Source organism: Rhinopithecus bieti, unplaced genomic scaffold (genome assembly GCF_001698545.2).
Source record: "Rhinopithecus bieti isolate Rb0 unplaced genomic scaffold, ASM169854v2 scaffold_48197, whole genome shotgun sequence".
Classification (NCBI taxonomy): domain Eukaryota; kingdom Metazoa; phylum Chordata; class Mammalia; order Primates; family Cercopithecidae; genus Rhinopithecus; species Rhinopithecus bieti.
In genome coordinates, this window is record NW_016819410.1 from 736,598 (window position 1) to 761,107 (window position 24,510).

At 42.4% G+C, this 24,510-nt stretch overlaps 1 protein-coding gene across 4 annotated transcripts in view; it reads right to left on the reverse strand.

The window, feature by feature from the left end:
- Positions 1-4,541: 4,541 nt before the first annotated feature.
- The window catches only part of PAG1 (phosphoprotein membrane anchor with glycosphingolipid microdomains 1), a 141,692-nt gene continuing 121,723 nt past the window's right edge, over positions 4,542-24,510 (reverse strand). For all 4 annotated transcript variants that reach the window (XM_017858960.1, XM_017858958.1, XM_017858959.1 and 1 more), the window contains 5 exons: positions 24,110-24,161; positions 19,856-19,952; positions 17,240-17,841; positions 12,838-12,897; positions 4,542-9,313 (listed from right to left, as the gene is read on the reverse strand). In XM_017858960.1, coding sequence (XP_017714449.1) covers positions 8,951-9,313; positions 12,838-12,897; positions 17,240-17,841; positions 19,856-19,952; positions 24,110-24,161 — 1,174 coding nt within the window. In that variant the 3' untranslated portion in view covers positions 4,542-8,950. The remainder of the gene's footprint in view (positions 9,314-12,837; positions 12,898-17,239; positions 17,842-19,855; positions 19,953-24,109; positions 24,162-24,510) is intronic.

Below are 24,510 nucleotides of genomic sequence, written 5' to 3' on the forward strand. Positions count from 1 at the left end.
TAAACTCCAGTCTTTTCTGGATATTCAGAATTGAAATACTACCGGCAGAAACACACACAAAACAAATACCCATTTCAGTTCCTCAGGTACCATTACTGGTTGAATGATCAAGATCTGGTCACAGAAGAGAATTGGAAATATGCATCAAAACAAAACTTATTCTTAACGTGACTAACAGTATTGTTATTTAAACCCTAAACATAATTAATAATTGGATCATTAAAAACACAACTTCAATTTATATAGCACCTTTCTTCTGAAGAGCTGAAAGCATTCGTGCTTATCTCTATTATTTCATTTGTCCCCATAACATCTCTATGAGGTAGGCAATGGTTGGTATCATTATCCCCATTTTGTATATGGAGAAACTGAGGCACAGAGAAGTTAAATCATTTGCTCGAGGTCACACAGTAAAGTCAATGCTGGAACAGGGACCACAGCCCTGTGCTCTTGTCTCCAAAACCAATGCTTCTCTTTACACTAAATGGTCCCATTTGAGAATTTAATTCAACAACTCAATATACTTTTCCAATAAATTAAAAAATGTACATTTTTTTCACCCATAAAAATTTTTGAAATACTGTGAGCAAGATACAAATACTGCGGGCTACATGGTAGACAGATGCTACACTCTTCTAGAAAGTGCTTCTGGAAATGTTTATCTTATTTTAATGAGGAGTTTCTTTTCCTAGTTAAAACAAAGTAGATGTCTTTACAAGAAATATATTTGAAAGAATGCTTCTAGTCACCTACCCAATTATAGCTCTAGTAGCCATATTATGTTATCTATAAACCAGGTTTATTCCTGAGTTTAAAAGAAGAAAATATCTAAATTATAAGTTAAATTTTGAGATAATTTTCTCATTTACACACATTTACTCAAGAGACTCAGAGTGGCAGATAGGGAATTGGGCCAATACATTTCCCAGAGAGACATGAGAACTGAGACCCATAGGGGCAGGAAGTCCGAATTTTGCTCTAATCCCTACTCCCTTCACCGCTCTAGAGTCAGCTATATGGTTGATACTCGAAGCAAATAAAAAGAAAATGTTTAAAAAGTATCAAGGTCGCAAGCTTACTAGAATGCTCACAAATGTTTGCTGACTTGAACGTAAAGTTCAGCTTTCCTGACGCTTTCCACATTGCTTGTCCTCAAGACGGGAGCATTGCTGCAGGGGCGGCCATCTTCCAGGACGTGGGCGGGGCAGTGGTGGGGCAGTACATAGGAATTAAATCCTAGCATGGCTCCAGGAAAAACAAGACAAGTCCTATATTCAAAAAGTAAAGTTAAAAAAAGCAAGCATGCTTAAGGGATGGGTCACGAACAGCATATCAGGTTCATTTATGAGTCTTCCATTAAAAATACATAGAGGCTTGTGAAAGGAATGCTGAAAATCCTCAACCCATAGACTCAGGCTTTTAGTCCCAACCTCTTCTCCTAGAGAAGGGCACTGCTGTCTTTAAGGGAAGCCTTCACTACCTAAATGAGGAGCTGAAGATTAAAAAAAAAAATTCTCTTTAAGCTTAAGAAAGGAAAAGGAAACCGTTTGCTTTAAACTCACGGTTTCCAACTTGTTGAGTTAAAAACCAAACCAAACCAAACCAAACCAAACCAAACCAGGACACGACAATAAGACAATTCTGAACTGTAGGCTCTAGAGAACGACTGGTCCTCCTTTTAGCCTTAATTGTGTCCTATTTAGAGTGCCTAACAGGTATACTAGGGGAACTTTAAAAAAACTAAATGTATAAAGAGAATGAGCAGAGATAACTGTTCTGCTAATTTTGAAAAAAAAGATACACTCTAGAATATCCATTCAAAGAGTTAACTGTGATGACTTACAGCAAAGTTTTATAAAACCAAAATGAAATACCCTGGCTCCTGAAGTATGTAGAAAATAAGAACTTTAGCAGCTGCACCTCCAATTCACCTATCCAAGGACCTAGAAGGTGCTTGGTTTCTCACCCCAAAGTCAGGCAGTTTGCTATAAATGGCCAAGTTATTCTCCATATCTGGTAGCTCTACCTTTGCATGTGAAGCACTCACAGTTTTCTTAGGACCTGGGGGATCAGCGCAAACTGGCTGTAACTTGACATCATCCTTAGGCACTGTTTCCTGGGGGAGAGGGTGCAATGGCTTCATGGCGAAAACATTTTACACTCAATTTGCTTGAAAAATGTTTTCTTTCTTTTTTTCTTTCTTTTTGAGATGGAGTCTCGCTCTGTCACCTAGGCTGGAGTGCAGTGTTGCGATCTCAGCTCACTGCAACCTTTGCCTTCCAGGTTCAAGTGATTCTCCTGGCCTCAGCCTCCCGAGTAGCTGGGACTACAGGCACATGCCACCATGCCTGGCTAATTTTTTTGCATTTTTAGTAGTGACAGGGTTTCATCATGTTGGCCAGGCAGGTCTCAAACTCCTGACCTCAAGTGATCTGCCTGTCTCAGCCTCCCAGAGTGCTGGGATTACAGGCATGAGCCACTGCACCCGGCCTAAAAATGATTCCTTCTTATAAAAAGGATTTCTTCCACTTCACAACACTCAGCTTCCTTTTTTGTTTTCTGGTAACTATGGGTCTGGTGTTGTCATAAGAATCTACCTTCCACATGCTGGACAGTGGGGGCTGCCGCTTGAGGAGACCCAGGCCAGATACAGAGCGCTGCGGGGAACACTAAGCTTCTGTGGTTAGAGCATGGCGCTAACATTTCTGCCTCTGTGAGTTTGACTCCACCACATAATTTTTTAAAAGTTCTTTTCCATGGCCCCTTAGTGTCAACCATTCTTCTGAAAGAAGTGAGCAACAGTGTACATGTTTTGGCAAAAGTCATGACAAATAGCACCAGCATCTGCCGCCCTAGGTGGACCTGTGGCCTCACTTTGGCAGCCTGTGAGTTGGGCAGAGCTGTGATGAGGCACGGCTCCATGCTGGCTGGCAGGGTCTGTGATACGGCAGCACTGTGATCGGTACCGGAAAGACATAATGGCACGTCCTGTCAACAGTAGACACAGAAGGCTGAGTGGGGAAGAGACCCAGGGATATTGCTACGCAAAGTGGTAGACAAGGTAGACAAAGTGGTAGACTACGTACCAGGAGACAAACTGAGGTGGGAAGAAATAGTGACTTCATGGCCTCATTCTTTAGACTTACTCCTTAAAAGGACTAGATCCAGGAGGAAAAGTAATCACAAAATGTTCAAGCTAATAAGAGATACTTTGGGACTTAAAACTAAAGTTTAAAAATTCCCAGTACTGAAAACAACTTTCTCACTCTTTTGTGAAGTGGACAATTTGACCATTACAAAGACCTTTTGAAACAATGAATGAAAATGCTACTAAGTGTCATGAATTATCTTTTAATATTTTTGAGTAATGGGAGTACTTTAATACTGATTGGGCCCATGTAATAGACAATATGTCACTTTCGGTGTAACTACTTTCATGAGGAAAAAACGCATTAACAATGACATGCCAATTCCTATTTATGACAGATCTTTTTTGTTTAGATATATTTCAAGTTTCCCCAGAAAATATGAGGCATGTTAACACAACACAATTATTTAAAAGGGAACAACATTAAAACATTTTACTGCTGCCAGTGTAACATACAGACATCTGAGAAATGACAATTATCAACCTTTGTAATACAAGATTATGCAAGGTGATATGAAGCAACCGAAGGACAGCACATTTTAAAAAAGACCCACAGTGTCTAACTGGCAAGCCAAAAACACTTCCTGTATTAAGAGAAATGATTACTGAGTTGAATGCTTCTTAAAAAATGTCTTTTTTTTTTTTTTTTTTTTTTTTTTTTTTTTTTTTGAGACGGAGCTCTCGCTGTGTCACCCAGGCTGGAGTGCATGGCGCGATCTCGGCTCCTGCAAGCATCGCCTCCGGGTTTCCGCCATTCTCCCCGCCTCAGCCTCCGAGTAGGCTGGACCTACAGGCGCCGCCACCGCGCCGAACTAGTTTTTTTTGTATTTTTAGTAGAGACGCGGGGATTTCACCGTGTTACAAAGGGGGTCTCGATCTCCTGACCTTCGTTGATCAGCCCGCCTCGGGCTCCCAAAGTGCTGGGATTACAGGCTTGAGCACCGCGCCCGGCAAAAAATGCGTTTACACAACAATTCTATTTCCACTTTTCATGTTACATTAAGAATGTGGAATATTATTTTTTCAGTTACGTCAAAGAAGAACTTGAAAAAAGTAATGACATACTTCACAAATAGAAGAGACTGGATGTAAACACAGACCTAAAAATGAGCAGTAGGATAAAAAAGCCGTGAATGTTTGTTCTCTTCTGGACCATGATTTTAAATTTTAATTTGGTAATTCCAGATCAAGATTCTAATTTATCATGGTTTCTGGACTGATCTCTTTAAGTTGAACACTTTCAGTCAAAGTGTGTTCAACTTGCCTAAAGCCACTGTCAGGAAAAATGTATTTAAGAAAAGATACAACACAAGGCAAGAAAATATTACTGTAGAATAAGGAATTTAGATATTACTGCAAATAAAGCCATATTTGATATTATAGACACATGTTTCTATTTTCACATCAGTCACTTATTAACACCAAACATTATACTTCAACTTTTCCCCATTACACAGTACAATAAGCCTGTCAAGATTTCCAGGAAGTAACCATCAGTACCTACTGTGCTTCCAGCAGCCAAAGCTAAGCTGGCTGGGTACCAGAAATCAACACCTTCAGGAGAATGGCATCACAAGATTGCATGGACTCATATTAACCATTATAAGGAGCACTGGAAGAAAATGTCATTTGCTTATTTACAAAATCCTAATTGAACTAAAGCTCTGTAATTATAGCCACGGTATCAGACCAGCTTTTTTGCACATCCTATCACATCGCTGCCTGCTGATGTTTTACACTGCCTATAAAGCCTCATAATTTTAAAAGGGAACGAAACAGAATGCCACGGGTGACCAACCTCTGCTCCTGCTACTTGGGAGTCACGTTGCCTTAGCTTCATCCTGGCTCAAGGTTACTAGTCGCTTGCTGCTTTAGGCCAAATCTTTTATCTCTTTACATTTCCTCCTCTCAGGCTGAGTCAGAAGTAAGTCACATGTATAACAGAACTGTCTTAAAATATCACTGTTTTTCAGCCAAGAGAATTATGGATGCAATTTAAAGTCTAAATATATTAATTGGAAAAATTAAATTAGACAACTCAAGGTTTTCCTGTAATTACCAAATGAAACTGATTGAAAAACTGTTCCCTCTAATTCTGCTTTTCCAACAAAAGTTCATCACACTAGCAGGATAAACATTCAAAATACGTAATAGAACATATCCTAATTAAGCACCAGAGTTGTGTCAGAGCGAAGTATATACACACACACGTATATGTATGTGTATGTGTGTGTGTGTGTGTGTGTGTGTTTATTACTGGTTAAGTAAATGCTCTAATTAGCAAAAATCATGAGAAATATATATAGTGACATAATGTGGTTAAATTTTAGTTCTCTGTGTTAACTACTTACTGTTAATTTAGTACTCAATTAGAATTAACTCTGGGATTTTGAGGGCAGATAAATCAGTAATTAGCCTTTTTCCCACAAAGAATAGTGGTAGCTTCAAAAGCTTCAACAGACCTAATGATGTAATTTATTCAGGACAGAAAAAAAAAATATGTAGCTAACATTCTTGCAAGAATTACTTTCTTATAGAATTTAAGATTTCCTCAAATATTTTCTTTTCTATACAGCATTTTGCTCTTGTGTAGTTATCTGCCTAGGATACAGATAGGATATTGAGACTATTTCAGAAAGTAGACATACTAAAAACATTTGACAAATTAAAAAAATTTTGCATAAAACAGGTTATCCTTTCCTGCTGACTATACTTAAGAAATACCAAAAGTAGCATACAAAATGCTTCTAAACTTTCAAAATATCTGAATAAAAACAAAGATCCTTTTAACTGAGATAGATTTATAATTCTTACTTACAAGATAAAAAAAAGTCCTAAAATTTATTTTTAAATTTCACATAACCTGCTATAATTGATGTAAAAAATGGATGTCAAAATAGAATTTTAAATATACAAATTGTTTTGATAACTACCTTTCATATATTTTATTTAAACTGTAGCATTAGCTCAAGATGAAACTTTTTAAAAGAAGCCATAGGCTTTTGCTGAACTCAAAGATTCAAGCCCAGATTCTGAACAAAGTAAATGTGATGAAATTTATGAAAAACTATACTATACAGTCAAAACAGTGATGGTGCCTCAGTACATACACTTCAGTAAAATATCCAGTGCTCCAAAGAGCTGAGCTGTCTTTCTAAGGTTCACTCTGCTTCTCTCCTCCAGCCCTCATGGCCTGTGCTACCGTCTATTCTTTTAGCATTTATGCTGGAGGGCCTTACACTTCCTTTAAAAGTACACTGAAAATACTTTATATCACAGCTTATTTTAACCACTGGTTCTCAAATTAAAAGGTATATTTCAGTGCATATTTCATGGCCACATTGCAGAACTAATATTTGAAAACTTCTGGGGGATATTTTGGTAATGAAATTGCAAAATTACGTGATTATTTATGAGCTTTCTATAAAAGGTTTTTTTATTATTTTTATTTTTTTAAATTTAGATATCATACCTACTTCCCTGCCTTTTTGATAAGTAAGGCATGAAATGAAACGAAAGTTTTGAGCTGTAAGGTGCCTATAAAGGATGTCACTACAGCATGCACAATGCTAGGTGTGTAAGATGACATGGCTGTTACCATGTACTAAAGAACCCCATCATGTGAGAGGCTGCTGAGTCAAAGTCATTAACACAAAGCAGTGAAAATCACCAGGCAAAGCAGTGCTTATGAGAGACTGGAATTCAGAAAAATGCAAGGTACAAACTTCTCTCTAATCCAAGGGTATTCTGCTATGATCTTCTAATCAATGATGATTGTGTTTATGCACATGACATCTTCATGGGAGAGACCAGGCTGATTGCAAAATAATCACAACAACGAACATAGCTCACTTCGCAATGTCAGAAATGCAATGTAGAGCAGTCACAAAGTCAAACCATGAATACAGGGATGGAAAAACGTTCCAGTGAGCTGGTCTCTACAATTTTTAACACACTTCATCCTCCCAATTACATTCTTTGCCCATAAAGAAGAAAAACAGCAAGATTATTAAATCCAAAAAGTCACAGATGTCACAATAGGATGAAATAATTTCCTCATTTTTTTTTCTTTATGAGTATAGGAAAAGCTGTCTTTCCATAGCTCACGCTCATAATAGCACTTCAACTAGGCTCCTTTGAAAATGAAAAGTGAACAAGTTTCCTAATGCCGGCCTTATAAGATCTAAAGAGATGATTAAAATCAAACCAGGCTGAGCTCTTAATCTGAGCTATTTCAGCCACTGATGTTTGTAAAATATAGGAAGAAGATTCCAATAGGCAATTTGCATTGGCAAGCACTGGACTACAGAATTCATCACTGTTTTCTGAAAAAATGTAATTAAACTTGAATTAGGACACTTTTATGAGGTTTGTAATTCACAGCCACCTCTCATCATATTTTGTTCTTCTTTCCATTTTACCCTTTCAAATATTTCAATATTGCCCACTGTAAACCAATGAAAATGATTAATTATTTATGTATTTTCCATTTATTTCTCTAGGGTCTAGGTAATTTGGATCAGGAGCTCCAAGTACCATTTAAAAGGTGAGTCTTTAAAACCATCAGTGTTCTAAACACTTGATTAGGAAAAAGATAACAGCTCCTAGTAATGATCTAGCTTATGTGCTTTATGGTATCTTTTCCAAAGGAGAGTATAAATCATTGTACATAAAATCAAAACAGTTAATATACATTTTTTTCTGGCACTTTTGAGAAATTAGGCATTGAACATAAAACATCTTATAAACTTACATAACAAAAATAAATGTTTGTATTTTAATCTTAGATTACCTTAGGGTAGCAGTTAACTTATGAGATGCCACACTATTGGTGTGGGCAGTGGAGACCATGGGAAATACACATTCATGTGCACAGCCCTTTGGAGATGGACGCATGGCTGCCATCCAAATATGTGGTCTGTGTCCCAACATAAAGATTAAGGCTCTCTGTTTTGAAGGAATGAGTTCTGGGCTTAAACAAGTATAGAAGTACCACAATACTCATGGAAAATACTGAAAAGGCTCAGACGAGTTTTCAAACACTGGGGGAAACACGTTTTTGACTAGAAAAATAAAATAAAGCATCTAAAACTGACTTCAAGTACTTTGGGGAGAGGCTGCTGATACAGAGTGCCAAAATAAGGAGGAACAAAGATGGAAGAGACTCCAGGGACGTCCCTCCCCCGTCCCTTCAGCTGCAGGGTCCAGATCCCCAGGTGCCGACGCGCAGCTCTCTGGGGAGGACTGGCGACCTGGGCAGAAAGCAGCAGCCATGGTTTGTCGCCATCCTAAAACACCTACATTGAAAGCAAAGGCCAAGCTTTGTGTGAAAATTTCCTTGGAATGAACCACAGGAATCTGGCCATTTCAAGGGGGAAGAAGCCTTAAAGTCAATAGCAGACAGAGAAAAGGAAAGAGGGGAAGAAAACCTGGCCCTTCTGAATGGCAGTACTTCAGGCTGGGGGCGTTGCGGTCCTTGGTGAGTGCAGTTTTTCCATACAGCTTGGCTTTCCTCACTAATGAGATGAGACCACTGACAGCTGGGATCTTTTGTGGGCGGTGAGGGTGCGGGAGGGAGATGTGCCTGTCCATCTGGCAGGCAGGGGCACGCTCAGGTGCAGCCTAGTCCGTACCTCTCTGTCTCAGAAACTGAACAACTGGGAGAACAGTCAGGGCCTCTCCAATCATCTTCAGGTGACTGAAGCAGCATATGAAGTATAGATTTGTGTCATTTCTTCTCTTCCATGGAAGAAACGTCCCCAGATACTGATCACAGGCTACCCAGGGTTGTCCTCTGGGTTGCTAGAGCCTGGTAATATCTCTGCCTTGCTGCAAGTCACTAATGCTCTCGTAGTCGTTCTCCTTTGGGACGAGACCGCGGTGGCTATTGGTCCCCAGGGTGGCCTTTTCTTCTTCTCTGTTGAGAGTCTGTATCGCTTCATAATCAGGCTCTGGCTCCTCGCCGGGCTTCCCTGCTGGTGGAAGTGTGCTGTTTGGAGTTTTTTCGAAGTCTTTAACAGTAGCATAGAGATCATTACAGGAGGAGGGTGACCTCTGTGGGTCCTCTTGAATGGAGGTGTAGGTGGACTCTGGCACTGTAAGCGACTGTCCTGATTTATTCACTAACTGTCCAGGTTTATTCACTGATGAGTACATAGCAGAGATCTAGGAAACAAAGGAAGAGTTGAATAAACTTCCAGCTGTGACTTCCCCCTCCCTCTTTTTAGTGACAAGCTACATACTGAGCACTCCTGGGCTTCTGTGTGTGTGTGTGCTCCTTAAAGATTTGTTCTTTCTTATCTGTACTAATTATGGAGCACATTACTAGAGAATAATTACACACATTATCTTCAACTGTGTTAACGAGATCAGTCATATTCCCTTAATTCCATGAAAACCCAGTTCTCTTGGGTCTGCGGAGGAATTTGAGGAGAGGTGGGGTGGAAAGCTCCCAAAGCTCCCGGAAACCTGACCACAGCATTGTGTTTTATTTCATTTCTATATCAGAATGATATTTTGCCTGAAAAAGGGCTCCACTGCTTTACAAAAAAGGACAGAAAACACATAGTAGACTAGTGATTCTCAAAGTGTGGGCTGTAAACCAGCAGCAGCAGGATCTGGGAATTTGTCAGAAAGGCAAGTTCTCAGGCCTCACCCCAGAACCACCAAATCACAATCTCAGGGCTGGGGCCCAGCAATCGGTGCTGATTCTTATGGCCAGCAAAGTGTGAGAACCACTGAATTAGACTACTCCATGCTTCGTGCATCACAGTGGTCTCCAACACCCATTGCTGGATTCTCATTGGTGGTACACATATATCTGAAAGGGCATTCCTGTCCATTATTTTTTGACTTAGTTGTGTATTACTGGTTAAACAGACATTGACAGACCAGGTCTAGTTTTATTCAGTGGGAAAACTCATTCTCGCTTGCATCCAGCCAAGTCAGAAATAACAACTTATGGGATACTATTTCCTATGGGAAGAGCCAGTGACTCTCCAAGCACACCCTCCCAGTCCTCACAGTCTCACTAATAAATCCTGTATCACCTCCGCTATCAACAGGGATTTCATTCATTGTGAAGATTAAATGTACTGATTAGGAGACTTTTGGGGAGTATTATTTTATTGTGAAAAATCATGGCTGGAAATAAGTAAAAATACCCTTCACTACCTGTGTTTATTTTTATCACAGTGATTTGATTCATTCAAATACCCAGGAAATACATGAACATGCTTCCTCACAGATGCCTGGCTTCCCAAGGGCTGAGGGACATTTTCCTGCTTTCACTTTTCTCACATATTGTGGGTGAGGTTTCCAGGTGGCCTCAAAAGCTTCTTAAGACAGGCCTGCCACATGCTAACTGGTCATTTGCATGAGAACTTTTCATTACAGGCTGGTGGCTGGTTCCGTTTGGTGAGGACTTGACAATCCCAAGGGTTTACAGTTCAGAAAAACGGTCTTTGGAAAACTCCTGCCATGTTGATCTGACTATCCTAATGAATATGAAATTATTAACATTCTCACCTTAGAGGTTTTAATGAAAAAACTGCTCTCAAAATAGAATAATTATAATTTCTTTGAATTTAGGGAGAATAAAAAATATTCACTGCTGTTTATACTGAAGTGCAAACACAGAATGTATTATCTAAATGGTGGTCTAACCCAAAAATTACATATGGGCAGATTATAAAAGGGTAAACAATGGATGACAGTGGTGAGGGGAGAGGCATACCAGTTTATTCATCACCTGGTAACATCGAGGAGGACAAACGTACCCTGACTTAGACTGGAACAGTGAGAGTCAGCCCCTCACCACCGTTTGCTTCTCTCCTCAGCTTTCTTCCCCATGGTCCCTGCCATTAATGGCCCTCACTCTTTGTAAGAGTACTTGGTCTTCTTGGCCTTTGTCCTCATTCATTAACTTGCAATTTAATATTGACTCTGGGAATGAACCTAGTGTGAGGAGGGTCTCACTGTGCATTTCAACTTTTATAAAAGCTTCTTGAGTCTTCTAATATTCCATTTTACTGTTTTCTATGACTATTATGACTATTATTTTTATTTTGTATACAGGTTTCTCTTCTAGCCCCCTTGCTATTTAGCTTCTCAATTTTTCTCTTTAAAACTTTCGTTATTCCTCAGTCTGTAAATTGTTGCTATATTCTCATAAGTTACTGTCTTCCTTTTCCCCATTTCTCTTCTTTTTCTAATCAATCATTTCCACAACATTCTGTTAAATTGGGATAACAGAACTTAAAGCTCAGATCTCAGCTTCAGTCTGGACTGTTTAACATTAAATTACATAAATACAAAAAAATCCTTTTATATTTATTTTTCCTCTTTGTCCTAAAATGAATGTCTGTGAGTCATAGTTATGTCATGTTAAAAATTCATCAGTTTAACTAGGTCCTGTTTCAATTGTAAGATAAGAAGCAATTTACAATTTTACATAGCCTGTAGTTTCCAGAACTCCTATATATTTTATCTTCTTGTCCCAAATGGGATCACTTTGGCTGCAGAGTAGAAAACAGAGTGGAGGGAGGCCAAGGAGCTGCCAGGGACCAGCAGGAGGGGACTGCTCTGGCCCAGGGAGGGGTGGCCGCAGTGGGCTTGAGGAAGGTGGGTACACAAAGAAAACAGTTTGGAGGTGCAACTGATGGGTCTTGGCAATTGACTGTGTAGGAGGACAGCGAGGAAAAGGAAGTATCAAGATGACCCCTAGGTTTTGGTCTGTGCAACCAGAGAGACAGATGGCTGGTCCATTCTGGAGGTAGAAACATGGAAGAGGGTGGGCAATATCACCTAGGGAAAGCACTTCTGCTCCTTAAACATTCAATGTGGGAGTCTATCTCCATATTCTAATGTTTTACTCAGAGTCCTAGAAGAAGTGATGTACCTGCATATGTACTTTGCTCTTGTACGTGTACACAATTTACTCTGTTAGGAATTCCAGATAGAAGTTATATGCAGTTAGATTAAAAGGTGCTTAGCTCTCTGAGCATAGCTCGACATTATATATATATGTGTGTGTGTGTGTATGTGTGTGTGTGTATACACATATATATATTTCATATGTGTATATATATATATATATAATACTGGCTTTAACAATTTTAATCTTTCATTGAAAATCTAACCCGTGAATTTTGCACCCTGGTGCTTAGGAATATGCGATCTGCTCTTGTTGGCTGCTATGTCTGACCCTCGCTCCAGCCTGGAACTGTACTTACTGAAGTTAATCTGCTCTCAGCATCCAAATTTCCACACGGAGACCTCCTCTTTCTGTCTCCCAGGAGGGAGCAAATTCCCTACATCCACCTGTTCTAATTTCCTGAATTTTCCAACCCATGATTCATTTCCTTCTGATGTGGTCTTCCTGACTGCTCCCATGCTGGAATGTTTTTCTTCTACTCTTCTCCCCTGCCCTCTCTATTTTTCCTGACCCTGCTTTCCTGCTCAGTTTCTTTTCCTGTGCTGACTGCTTGTCCTGTCATCCTTCTTGTCTGGTCTGCCCGTCAGTCTCTCTGAGCCATTATAAAACCAACATCCCAAGTCCTGATCTCAAACATAGGCACAGGAGAATATTTCAGCTCTTTCAAAGGTAACATTACAGTGCATGTATTCAAGGGGAGAAGCTCTATTCTTTAATACATGAGTTTTCTCTTTTTAAAAACAAACAAACTTACCTCTTCTTCCGTGAGAGTGGGGTCTTCTTCCCGAGACTTGTATGACAATGAGCTAAATCTCTGTCAGAACAAACACAAGCCAAGGAAAGTAGTTTGATGTTAACAATCTAACCTTTCTTTTGCACATGTTTCCTCATATCTGTCTAGAAATGTTTTCAAATGATTTTTATGGAACCAGGAAGAAATTATAGGAAGAGAAACAAACACTTATGCAATCTATTACATGTACGATGTTCAGGGGTATCTAGTAGTATTATCCTTAGAGAAATTTCCTCTAATTTTGTATTTGGATCTGTAGGTACAAAGAAGCCAAAAGAATTATTTAGACTACTGTTTGAATTCCTAATTGTCACTGAAGGATTGGTCATCCATGGAGGATTAATACTTAAAAACATGGTGTTTCTTTATCAAATGCCTGAATTTTATATTCTACAGTTTGCTGGCATTATCAGAAAGATCCTTAAGTCATTTGGAAACTTCAAAGCTAATGGAGAAAATGACTCACATTTTGTGTTTTGCCCCCTGCCTGATTTCTCAATGATTTTGGCTCTTGGTTTACTGATTCTCTAACACATCCCTTGTCTTAATTTTTGGTGACCTCAACAAATGTGTATCCTAAATCCCGTCTTTCAGTTCCTTGACTTCCCCTGCTCCCACTGATCTTGTGCTCTGTGTCCCCTCTCCATGTCCACCCCTGACCTCAGCACCCTCATGGTTGCACCCGGGCCTTTCTAAACCACAGCCTCTCCACCAGCCCAGCTCCTTGCAACCCCTTTCAGACCAGTGCTCGTGGTCAAAGCTCACTCCTTCTGTAACCCAGTTCCAATGCTCCTTCAACACCATTGGGACCCATTCATGCTTTCAACGTCTGTCCTTCTCCTTGGTGTCCTGTACTGCTTTACTAGGCTTAAGCTCCGTAGTCAACTGCCAATCATATGTGAACTCAACCCTCTAGTGAGTCCTTAAAGCAGCTCCGTATCATCTGATGCTTCCGCAATACACCCAGTCTCTGCTCAACTCACAGTCTACTTTGCAGCTTCTCCTCTTCTCCCCAGACTTCCAACACCTCCTCACCTATCTTCACTCTGAGCAGATGATCTTGCTTCCTAGTTGGCTAAGAAAACTGAAGGAATCAGAAGAAATTTGTATGAACTCTTACCCCTACCCTTAGCCTCTGCACAACTTACCCCTACCCTCAGCCTCTGCACAACTTACCCCTACCCTCAGCCTCTGCACAACTTACCCCTACCCTCAGCCTCTGCATTAATCTATTTTCTTTCTTCCCTGTCAAATGGGTTCTCCATGTTCTGCCTTCAGGCGATCCCCTCTTTCCTACACACTAGACTCTGTCCCCACATACCTATGTGTGAGTACAGAGCCAGGAATTCTCCCAGTGTAGGATCATTCCCAGCCACATGCAAACGTGCTGTTGTTTCTCTCATTCTAAAAACAAAACAAACCCAGTCCTCTGAAATTCTACCTACTCATTATCTCACTTCCATTTTTTTTTTTTTTTTTTTGACCGTGTCTCACTCTGTCATCCAGGTTGGGATGCAGTGGCGTGATCTTGGCTCACTGCAGCCTTGACCTCCCAGGCTCAAGCCATTCTCCCACCACAGCCTCCCAAGTAGCTGGGACTACGGGTGCACACCACCATGACCAGTTAATTTTTGTATTTTCTGTAGAGACGGGGTTCTGCTACATTGCCCAGGCTGGTCTCAAAACACCTGGTTTCAAGTGATCCACCCACCTCAGCCTCCCAAAGTGTTATGATTACAGGCATGAGTCACTGTGCCCAGCCTGTCTCACTTTTTTATAGCAAAATCTTTTAAAGAGTTGTCTAAAAAGTCAACCAAACCATTCTTCTCCTCCTATTCTCTTTCTAATCCATTTCAGTCACGTTTCTGCCTCTACCATTCCACAGAGACTGCTCTTGTCAGGGGCACCAATGAGACTCATCTTCCCTGACCCACTCGCTGCACTCGGCAGAGAAGCCCGCCACTCCTTCCTCCCTGGACATGTTCTTCACTGGCTTCCAGGACTCCACAGCTTTCCTGTTTTTGTTTCCTACTTTGGTCTCTTCTGCTGGTTCCTTTTCCAGATCTCTATTCTTGGAGCTCTGCCAGCCTCTATTTACACTCACCTATCCTGTGACCTCATCCAATTTCATGACTTTTAAAACCACATTCTGTGGATGACTCCCACATCAGCAAATCCAGCCCCAGCCTTTCCTCTTTACCTGGCTTATCAATCCAGCTACCATCTGATAAGCTCTACTTGGAAGTCCAATAAGTATCTCAAGCTAAACATATCCAGTCCTGAATGCTGGATCTCCCCCTCAACCTGCTCTGCCTGTATCCTCTTCATTTCAGTTAACGGCGATTCCATCTTCCCTGTGTGTTGGGCCCAGCGTCGTACTCATCACTGTCTCTTCTTTATCTGACTACACTTAGGATCCATCAGCAAATCTCTTGGCTCTGGCTTAGCTTTTCTCATCACCTCTGCTGCCTCTGCCCTGATCCAGGCCACTGCCATTTCTAATCTGGTTTATTAGAGTCGCCACCCAATTGGTCTCCTCACTTCTACCCTTTATAGTCTATTTCAAAACTGGAGTCAGAGGGATCCTTTGAAAACATAGGCTAGGTTGTACCATTCTGCTGCTTGGGACTCTAGTGACATTATTAGTGTTCAGACTATAAGCCAAGGCCATCCAGGATCGAGCTCTGGTTCTCTTTCTCCTCACTGCTATCCTTGTTCTTCCCTCTCCAGCCACAGCAGTCCCCTCCTCTTCCCTTAAAAAGCCAGCTGCAAGCTCTAACCTCAGGAGCCTCACACTGGGCATCCCCTCTGCTTCATGTGCTCTTTCCACAAAAGCACAAACTTCATTCCCTTGGCTCCTTTACCTCAAATGTCACCTTCATAGCTGGGCAGACCCTGACCACTCTATCCAAAACTGTACTCCCCACATGTTTTCTCAGTCCCCCTTGTTCAGTTCTCTTTTTTTCTCTTACAAACTTTAAACTTTATGTCTGTCTCTTCCCACTAATGTGTAAGTTCCACAGGGCAGGGATTTTGTTCATGTACGTTTTGTTTCCAGCACATAGAAGACTGTGCACACAGCAGTGCTCATTAAGATCTTTTGTTAAATAAATGAATATTAAATACTTCAAATTCTCAATTCACTTAAAATCAGGGTTGTTTACACAAAGATGATGGATTACTCATTTTTACTATATTGTGGAAGGATAATTTCATTTCCAGATGAGTATTTCCAGTTTTTAATGTGAAATCTGGAGAACCGTTTACTAGCGATGGTTAGACAACTCATCCTCCTATCTTTCTAATGCTTGTAAGCAAAAAGCTTTATCTGGTTTAGGCAGTATGAACTTTACATCAGGTTTATGGTCTTTGATTCTATGAAGGGCAAAAAATTGGACTGCATTTTTGCATTTTATGAACATGTTCATAAACCCTTCTATTGGTGCTGTCAACAGCTGATTTCATGGATAATACGAAAAGTTGAAATGCATCCAGAGAACAGCACAAAGAATGACTTTCTTGGTCTAATTTGGACAGAGTGAGGGTTCGCCTCTGGCCATGAACTACAGAAGGTTTTCAAGACTACTAGTGACTGGCTAACCTGCTACTTGTCCTTCCTACTAAAATCTGAATAGAAGAGAGAACCGTGCTCTTTTTCTGTGTGGAAAACAGAAATTAGTTATTAGTTGCCTGAAGCAGATGGACCTAGTTAAATCCCAAAGAGATTTTGACAACTAGGGATGTGAACTTCACTGTGGCTCAGATATCAAGTTATCAGACATATACAGAAGGCTGTGGATTGCTGATGCATTTTAGAGCTTTGTTGAATATCTAAATTGAGGAAGTATAGGTTATAGTTTAGAAATGGTCACAAAATAAGATCTGTTGATTTAGATGAAGGTTTGTACAATCAGATATAACCAGGGGCACCTGTGAGTTCGTTCCCATGGTGCCTGTTGCTATGCATGCTGATTTTTGGGGATCCTGGAAGGGTAAAGGTCACCATGCTGCTGAGGCAGCCAACAAGCAGAATAGGTAAAATGTGTGGGCAAAGAGTCCAGTTTCTCTATTTAATTCCTGGACTTCAAAATGAAGCAAACAAGATTTGGCCCTAATTAGACATGATGGAAACAATGTGAAAACATCCAAGTAAGATGCTGAGAGAAATATTTGATAACTGTAAGTTTTTCGTATTTTATTACTTGGAGGGGGAAAAAGCCAAACACAGCTTACATGAGCACAGCTCTTATCATTCCACAAACTGGAAAGTGTTTGCAGATATTTCCCAGAACAGCTCCAGGGCCAGCTAGATTCCTAACCAGGACAGGAACCCACAAAGGCAAAACAAAACGCCAGCGCCCACCTTGTTAGTTTCACTGGTCCTGTCTGTAGCACTCTCTTCCGCCTCTCCCCCTTCCTTCTCCTGAAGGTTTTCATTCTCGTCCAGAAGTTTAACAGGGACAGGTGGTGGGGCCTCCTCTCCTAGATCACATGAATTTCCAAGGATACTCTCTACATTAACACTTTGGCGACATTTTTTGTTTCTGTCCACCGAGGCATATTCGGCAAACTCAGCTTTGCCTTCAGTCTGGGGCCCTGGGAGCTCTTTCGAGGTGGAAGTAGATTTTGCCTTGCCAATGTGGCCTTTCTCCAGGTGTGCAGCTGCAGCCACCTCCTTGATCTCTTTCACAGTTTCGTACAAGCAGTCCTCCACCATGTTTTCTTGGGAGGAGCTGTCTTTGAGCACTTCATAGGGCCCTTCCATCCCCAGGCCCTGGTCCGCGTCCGCACTTCTCACTGTGAGCATGGTGTCCACTGCACTCTCGGGAGGGATTCTGGGCAGCTCCCGACTCTGATGACATTTTGGCTTCCCTGTGCTGTCCTGGGAATCTAGCAGATCCGAAGCCGATGTCTGGACTTCCTCGTAATGCTGCATGCAGGTCAGAGTACTGTCCTCTGAAAGAACTAAAGCAGCAGACACATTAAAAGTGGAGAAAGGCAACTCTTTCAATAATCATTACCGAGAATCAGGTCATATAAAGTTAGGTTAAATCAAGATGCGTGCTTTTTATTTAAGTCTCAGGCACGAATTATAGTTGCTCTGTCAGTTGGTACCCTACTTCAAACACAGTTTAAAATAAAGCTGATCATTATATCTTTCCCAATACAAGATTTAATAAGTTATCTTGGCTATAAGTATAGTTCACAATTACTTCCCTTAATGTCACTCCAATGAGACTCTTGTAGGCAGATTGTCCGATGTGACCAGAAGATGACCAGTTTGATGCAGCCGAACTCTGGGAAGCTGGACACCAGAAAGGCAGCATGTGCAGTAACCACACTCCCCAGCCCCACTGGCCCCTGCCTGTGTGGAGGGAATTATTGGTAGCCACCCCCTTTCACACAGGTCACTTTTGTTTGGCAGATATAATAGAAACCACAGGGCAAACATGCACCCTTCAGCCATTAGCACAAAGGGACTGGCACCTCATACCTTGCTTCCATCTCACCGCCACCAACATTCCTACCTCAAATTAGAAAAAACCAAATGTGAAATTCTTGGCCAGCCACAGAGATGCTATTGTGTGAAGCTGTTCAGCCGTCCCTTTGTCAACCATGTTGTGAGTGCCTGCCATGCGCCAGGGATGGTGCAGGGTGCTACAGACACATCGTTCAACGAAACAGAAAGCCTTGTCCTTAGGATGTGGACACAAAGTAAGCAAGTTATTCCATTAGTGTCTCACTCTGGGGGAGTTAGAAATAGTGTCTCCAAGGGGTATGTGAAAAAATGACAATGGATCCCCCAATCCTTCTGAACTTACCAACACCCCTGTGTGTTCTAAATCCCTGATCATCACGGAGGGGGTGAACTTTTGCTCTCTGGTTCCAGTTGTCTATATCATGTGGACAGAGAACAGGCACTGGTGTCCCGATTACCCCCCAGTTTCCTTATCAGTAAACAGGGGTAACAGGACGCCCTCCTACCTCAGGTGAAAGCATGGTGTAAACTCCAAAGCAGGAAGGAAACCTAACTGCTCCTTCCATCAGCAAGAGCATACAATGCATGATGTGCAGGTCATGCAGAGTGGCTGACTGTGTGCCCAGGGCTCAGACTGCCTGGTTCCAATTACAGATCCTTAGCCTGCTGGCTCTAAGATATCAGGCAAATTAGCAACATCTCTGTGGAAGGCAGAACGACCCTGAAAAATGTCTGCCTCCTAATTCCTGGAACCTGTGAATGTGTTAGGTTTTGTGGAGGGTATGGAGGGATTAGGGTTACAGGTGGAATTAAGGCTGTTAATTAGATGACTGGGATGAGAGGGAAGCCTGGATTATCCAGGTGGGCCCAGTGTAATCACAGGGATCCCTATAAGTGAATAGGGAGGTGGAAGGGTCAGAGAGCGATGTGAAGAATGAGAGAGAGGCCAATGGATTCTCCTTGAGGCTTCAGGAAGGACCACAGGCCTATGGATGCCCTGATTTTAGTCCAGTGAGACCCATTTCAGACTTCTGACCTCAGAATTGCAAGTCAATAAATTTCGTTATTTTAAGGTTTGTTATTCGTTATTTTAAGGTTTAAATTGTTATTTATGAGGTTTGTGGTTATATTGTTACAGCAGCAATGTGCCCAGATTTGTCACCTTTAAATTGTGAATAGTAATAATAACTATCTTACAGAGTAGTGATATTATTAACAGTAATCTCGTGGGGTAAATGAATTAGTACATGTAAATTTACTAAAATATTCTAAAAGAATAAATGAATTAGTACATGTACCAGTCTTAGAACAATGCCTGGCACACAGAAGTGGATTAATAAGTAGTCATATTCATCCAAAGTAGTGTTTTGCTAAAACTGCTAGTAATACTAAAAGTGAGCAATAACACATTTCCTACTGTTTCAGCGACATATTTTGAGACCTAAGACTTCTAAAGGTGGTGAGGCCTCTGTGGAAAGCTGGTATTTTTGAAGAACTTACTGTCCCCATTGGTGAGCGCTCCATTCTGCTCACTGCTGGCAGGAGCGTCTGTTGCCAAGCTAGTAACTGAACGGCTGAACATCTCCTTGTCTGAAGGCTGAAAAAACAAAACAAAACAAAACACAAATGCATCACATTGCTAAAAATCTGGACGGCAGAGCAGAGGAGAAGATCCATGGCTTTTTCAAAAAATTAAAACAGCAGAAACAGAAAACAGAATCTCCTACATTAGTCCCCCCTTATCCACAGAGGATACATTTCAAAACCTCCAGTGGATGCCTAAAACCATGGGTAGTACTGAACTCTACACAGTCTATGTCTTTTCCTATCCATATACGTTATATCTATGATGATGTTTAATTTATAAGTACAGTAATTTAACCATAACCACTGATAATAAAACAATAACTATGAGATTAAACAATAACCACTGATAAAACAGAATAACTAGAATATATTACAATGAAAGTTATGTGAATGTGCTCTGTCTCTCTCTGTCTCAGAATATCTTGTATGGTTCTCGCCTAATTTTGGATTGTGGTTGACTGTGCGTAACTGAAACTGCAGAAATCAAAACTACAGATTGAGGGGAGCTATTGTTTTTAGATTTAAATTAAGTAAAATAAAATAAACTGAGTTCCTTGTTGACTAGTCACATTTCAAGCACTCAATAGCCACATGTGGCCAGTAGATACCGTATCAAATAGAAGATACAGAACACTTCCAGCACTGTAGAAAGGTCTATTAGACAGTGTTGTCCCAGCATCTTAGGGGCACTGGGAATCTTCCAAAGCCATGTGCAGAGCTTCCTGCCGGATGACCTACACAGGGCTACAGACAGGTTGTGAGATATCAGTTCCCTTAGCTCAAGGCAGGAAGGGGACTGGTCAAAAAAGACCACAGCAGCCTCATGCTTCCAACACAGGTGCTGTAAATCATTATTACTGGTAAGGGTGTGCCATGCCATGAGAAACGGGGAAAGGCATCACCCTTTGTCATATGAAGGGAACAGACATGATCTTGTTAGAGATAGATAACGCTATTGATTTCTGAAACCATTTTAGAACCAGCCAAGCCTCTGGCTGCTAGGTTCACAGAAACAATAATAAGCTGAAAATTAGCTCTGCAAACTTTTTTTTTTTTTTCTGATGAGGTCTCAGCTTGTTGCCCAGGCTGGAGTGCAGTAGCATGACTATAGCTCACTGAAGCCTCAAACTCATGGGCCCAAGAGATCCTCCTGCCTCAGCCTCTGGAATAGGTGGGACTACAGGTATGCGCCACTACATCTGGTTAATTTGAAACAAATTTTAAGAGATGAGATCTTGCTGTGTTGCTCAGGCTGGTCTCGAACTCCTGGACTCAAGTGATGTGCCCACCCCAGCCTCCCAAAGTGCTGGGATTACAGGCGTAAGCCACTGTGCCCAGCTCTGCAAATCTTTCTTATTCTCACAAATAAACTTAGGACATTTGGAGGGAAGAATGGCATCAACAGTTGGTTTTCTGCAGGGATAGAATGTGTAGATGTTACCCAGAACAATATGCCAGGCTCAGCTATAGCTAAGAGTAGTCAGAAAGCAAGTTGGTGTTCATGTATTTCTTTAAATACCCAACTTGTCTCAGGTTGCAGCCTGAATCACTGCAAATGTGATTTGCTCCCTGTCCTTTTCATAGCCTGCATGTTCCATCCTCGTGCTCCAGGATTCTACAAGGAAAGTTGTGATGTAAACAGCACACGAACCTTTGCTAGTTGGCCTCACACATTCTCTGACTCTTGATTGGAAGCTAATAATAGACAGCAGATAGTTCATGCCGTGCCATGATACAAAAGTGTATTGGGAGTCAGCTGTTTCAATCCAATGCACTGCATTCACGTCTGATGAGCCCCCAGTGAGATGGGTCACTGTGTTACGTTGCCAGGAGTTTGCAGTGCAGGTGCTAATATCCCAGAAATGTTGTTATAAATGGGCAGGCATTGGTGTGGGGGAGGAAGGTTCCCAGGTGGGCCCATAACAGCATAATTGATCACAGCTGAAGTTACCATAATCTAGACTCTAACTACTATTCCTAATCTTTACTTCTATGAGATGAAGCATCTGCAAGTTGTGTAAGATCTAGGAGCTGAAAAGCTCTTAAAGAGAGCTGGGTGGGCCAGCGTGTGTACATGGGTGCCGGTGCCCGGGTAAGCATGTGTTCCTGTGTGTGCTCGCGCTGTCTCACAGACATTCACATATAAATGAGGCTATGGCTTGGGGCAATAATGAATTATATGGTGGATGAGGAAGAAGGCATAGGGATGGAAGTCAGCTTTTTCCTTTTATTCACCTGCCACTCTCTTCCTATCTCACCCGGGCTGCTGCTGACCCTGAGTAGGACAGCAGGAACCCAAGCTCTAGGCCAGGGACTCTCACACTTGAGCATGCAACAGGATTGCCTGGGGTGCTTCTTAGCCTTTCACTGAGCCCCACCCCCAGGAGAATTCGCATTTCTAAGGAGCTCCCAGGTGCTGCTGCTGCTGGCAGCGGTCCAGGCCACACCGCGGAAGAAGCCCTGCTCTAGAAGGAAGTGAGGAATAGCGGTGCGAGCCCTTCCTCAGCCCCTCCTCACCTCCCAACTGGCACCAGGAGAATGGTGGAGTGAGGAAAGGCAGGGGCCTGGAGTCTGCATGGGGAGAAGTGACAGTGGGGCGTTCCCTCCATCCCTCCCACCCTCCCTGCTGAGGCCACCGCAGCAGCGATCACCAGGCAGAGCAGAGGCGCTGGGAACAGATGAGAAGTGGGGACAATGTGGACAACCAGAGATGGGAACAGGGCGAGAAAAACAGTAAAGGGAGGAGTGGTGATGAGGGCCCAGGAAAGCGGCAAAGGGTGAGGTGGGTGTGTGCATGCAGAAGGGAGGGAAGGAAAATCCTGGGGGTCCTAGGAGGAACCGGGAGTCCTGACAACTTCCTGCCTGCTTGAGCCAGAGGAGTCCCAAGAATTGGCAGGTCAGGAAGCCTAGACTGGAGATGGCCCCTGGTCATCTCTGCAAATGTCTGCTGGCTATGGGTTTTACACCAGACCTTGGCTCATCCATGCTTCCTTGTTTGCACCCCTCTCCCCACAACGAGTTTTTGCTTGACCTTGAGAAATGATGTCCTGAACAAGAAGCACCTTTTGTTGTGGCACTGCCATGGGACTCAGGGCAGACTTTGAACTCTGCCTTGCTAATGTGAGGATGGGCCCCTCCACAGCGGCTGTTCAAAAGCAGGGGCCTGGGTCAGAGAGGACAAGGAAGGACCTGGACACTCTCAGGCTGTTCCTCGCCAGGGTGGATGCCCGGGGGCCTCAGGATCATCAGGACCTGTAAGATACTGAGGGCTGGGAAAACACCAGCAAGGCCAGGCTATACTGAGGGTGCTGTGGGTCCCAGGCTCCCTCCAGCTTCATGACCTGTTGTTATGACAGTTCATGAACTGTGTCTCTCCAAAATTCATGTCCAAGTCCTAACCCGCAGCACCTGAGAATTTGGAAACAGGTGCATTTGGAACAAACATTTGGAAACAGGGTCATTGCAGATGAAGCCAGTTAACATGAGGCCATGCTAGAGTCGGGTGGGCCCTAGTCCAATATGCCTGGTGTCTTTATAAAATGGGGAAACTTGGACACAGCCAGCTATGCACAGATGGGAGGTGATGTGAAACACAGAGGGAGGTCGCCATAGGAAGATGAAGGCAGAGATTGGGGTGATGCCTCTACAAACCAAGTCACACCCAAGGTATGGCTGCAAACCACCAGAAGCCAGGAGAGGCCTAGAACAGACTGCCCTCAGAAGCAACCAATCCTGCCAACACCTTAATTTTTGGACTTCTGGCCTCCAGAACTGAGAAACAAACTTGTTATTTAAGCCACCCAGTTTGTGGTCCTTTGTTATGATAGCTCTAGCAAATTAATAGAGGCAAAAAACTCCCATCCCTGCAGTAGGTGGGAGCCATCTAAGGATCATTCCGGCAGCAGCACTACTGCATCCATTTCAGAAGCTCTCCCAGTGAACGCGGGGAAACTGCACAGGCCTCCAGCCATGGCGGCCACAAACCTACAGAAAGAGGGTGTGTGGTGGAGGGGGCCACGGTTTAACTTAGGCTTAGCTCTCCCCGTGGGTTCTACTCGGCTGTGGGCACGTGGGAGCACACTGAGATAAGTAGCTGATGTTCTGGAGCACGCACGGACACGCGGACAGGTGGACAGGCAGACAGGCGGACGACACACGCGGGCTCACCACGTTCATCAGGTTCTCATGGTCCCCACTGTGCTGTCGCGGCTTCTTTTCCCTGAAATGAAAAGTGAAATGTTGTAATGTCAAATGTGCCCCCCTAAAATCAAGCGCACACTACCCTTTCCTATCCCAATTCTTATCAGCTTTTAAATCTCTCCTGTTTTAAGAACCATGTTTATTTTGTCAACAAAGACAAAACCAGACACTGACTTGATGGCCCGTTAGCGGGTGCTGGGTAAGAGGAGGTCAAGCCTCAACTAGGAACTGTCCCCTCCCTTGGCACCCCTTCTTCTGGGGAAAAAACATACAAGTTCACGAGGAGAGGACCGAGGCCCGGGCTTGCGTAGAAATTGTTTATACCTAAAGTAGCAGAGTGAGTTATACCTTTTTTTTTTTTTTTTTTT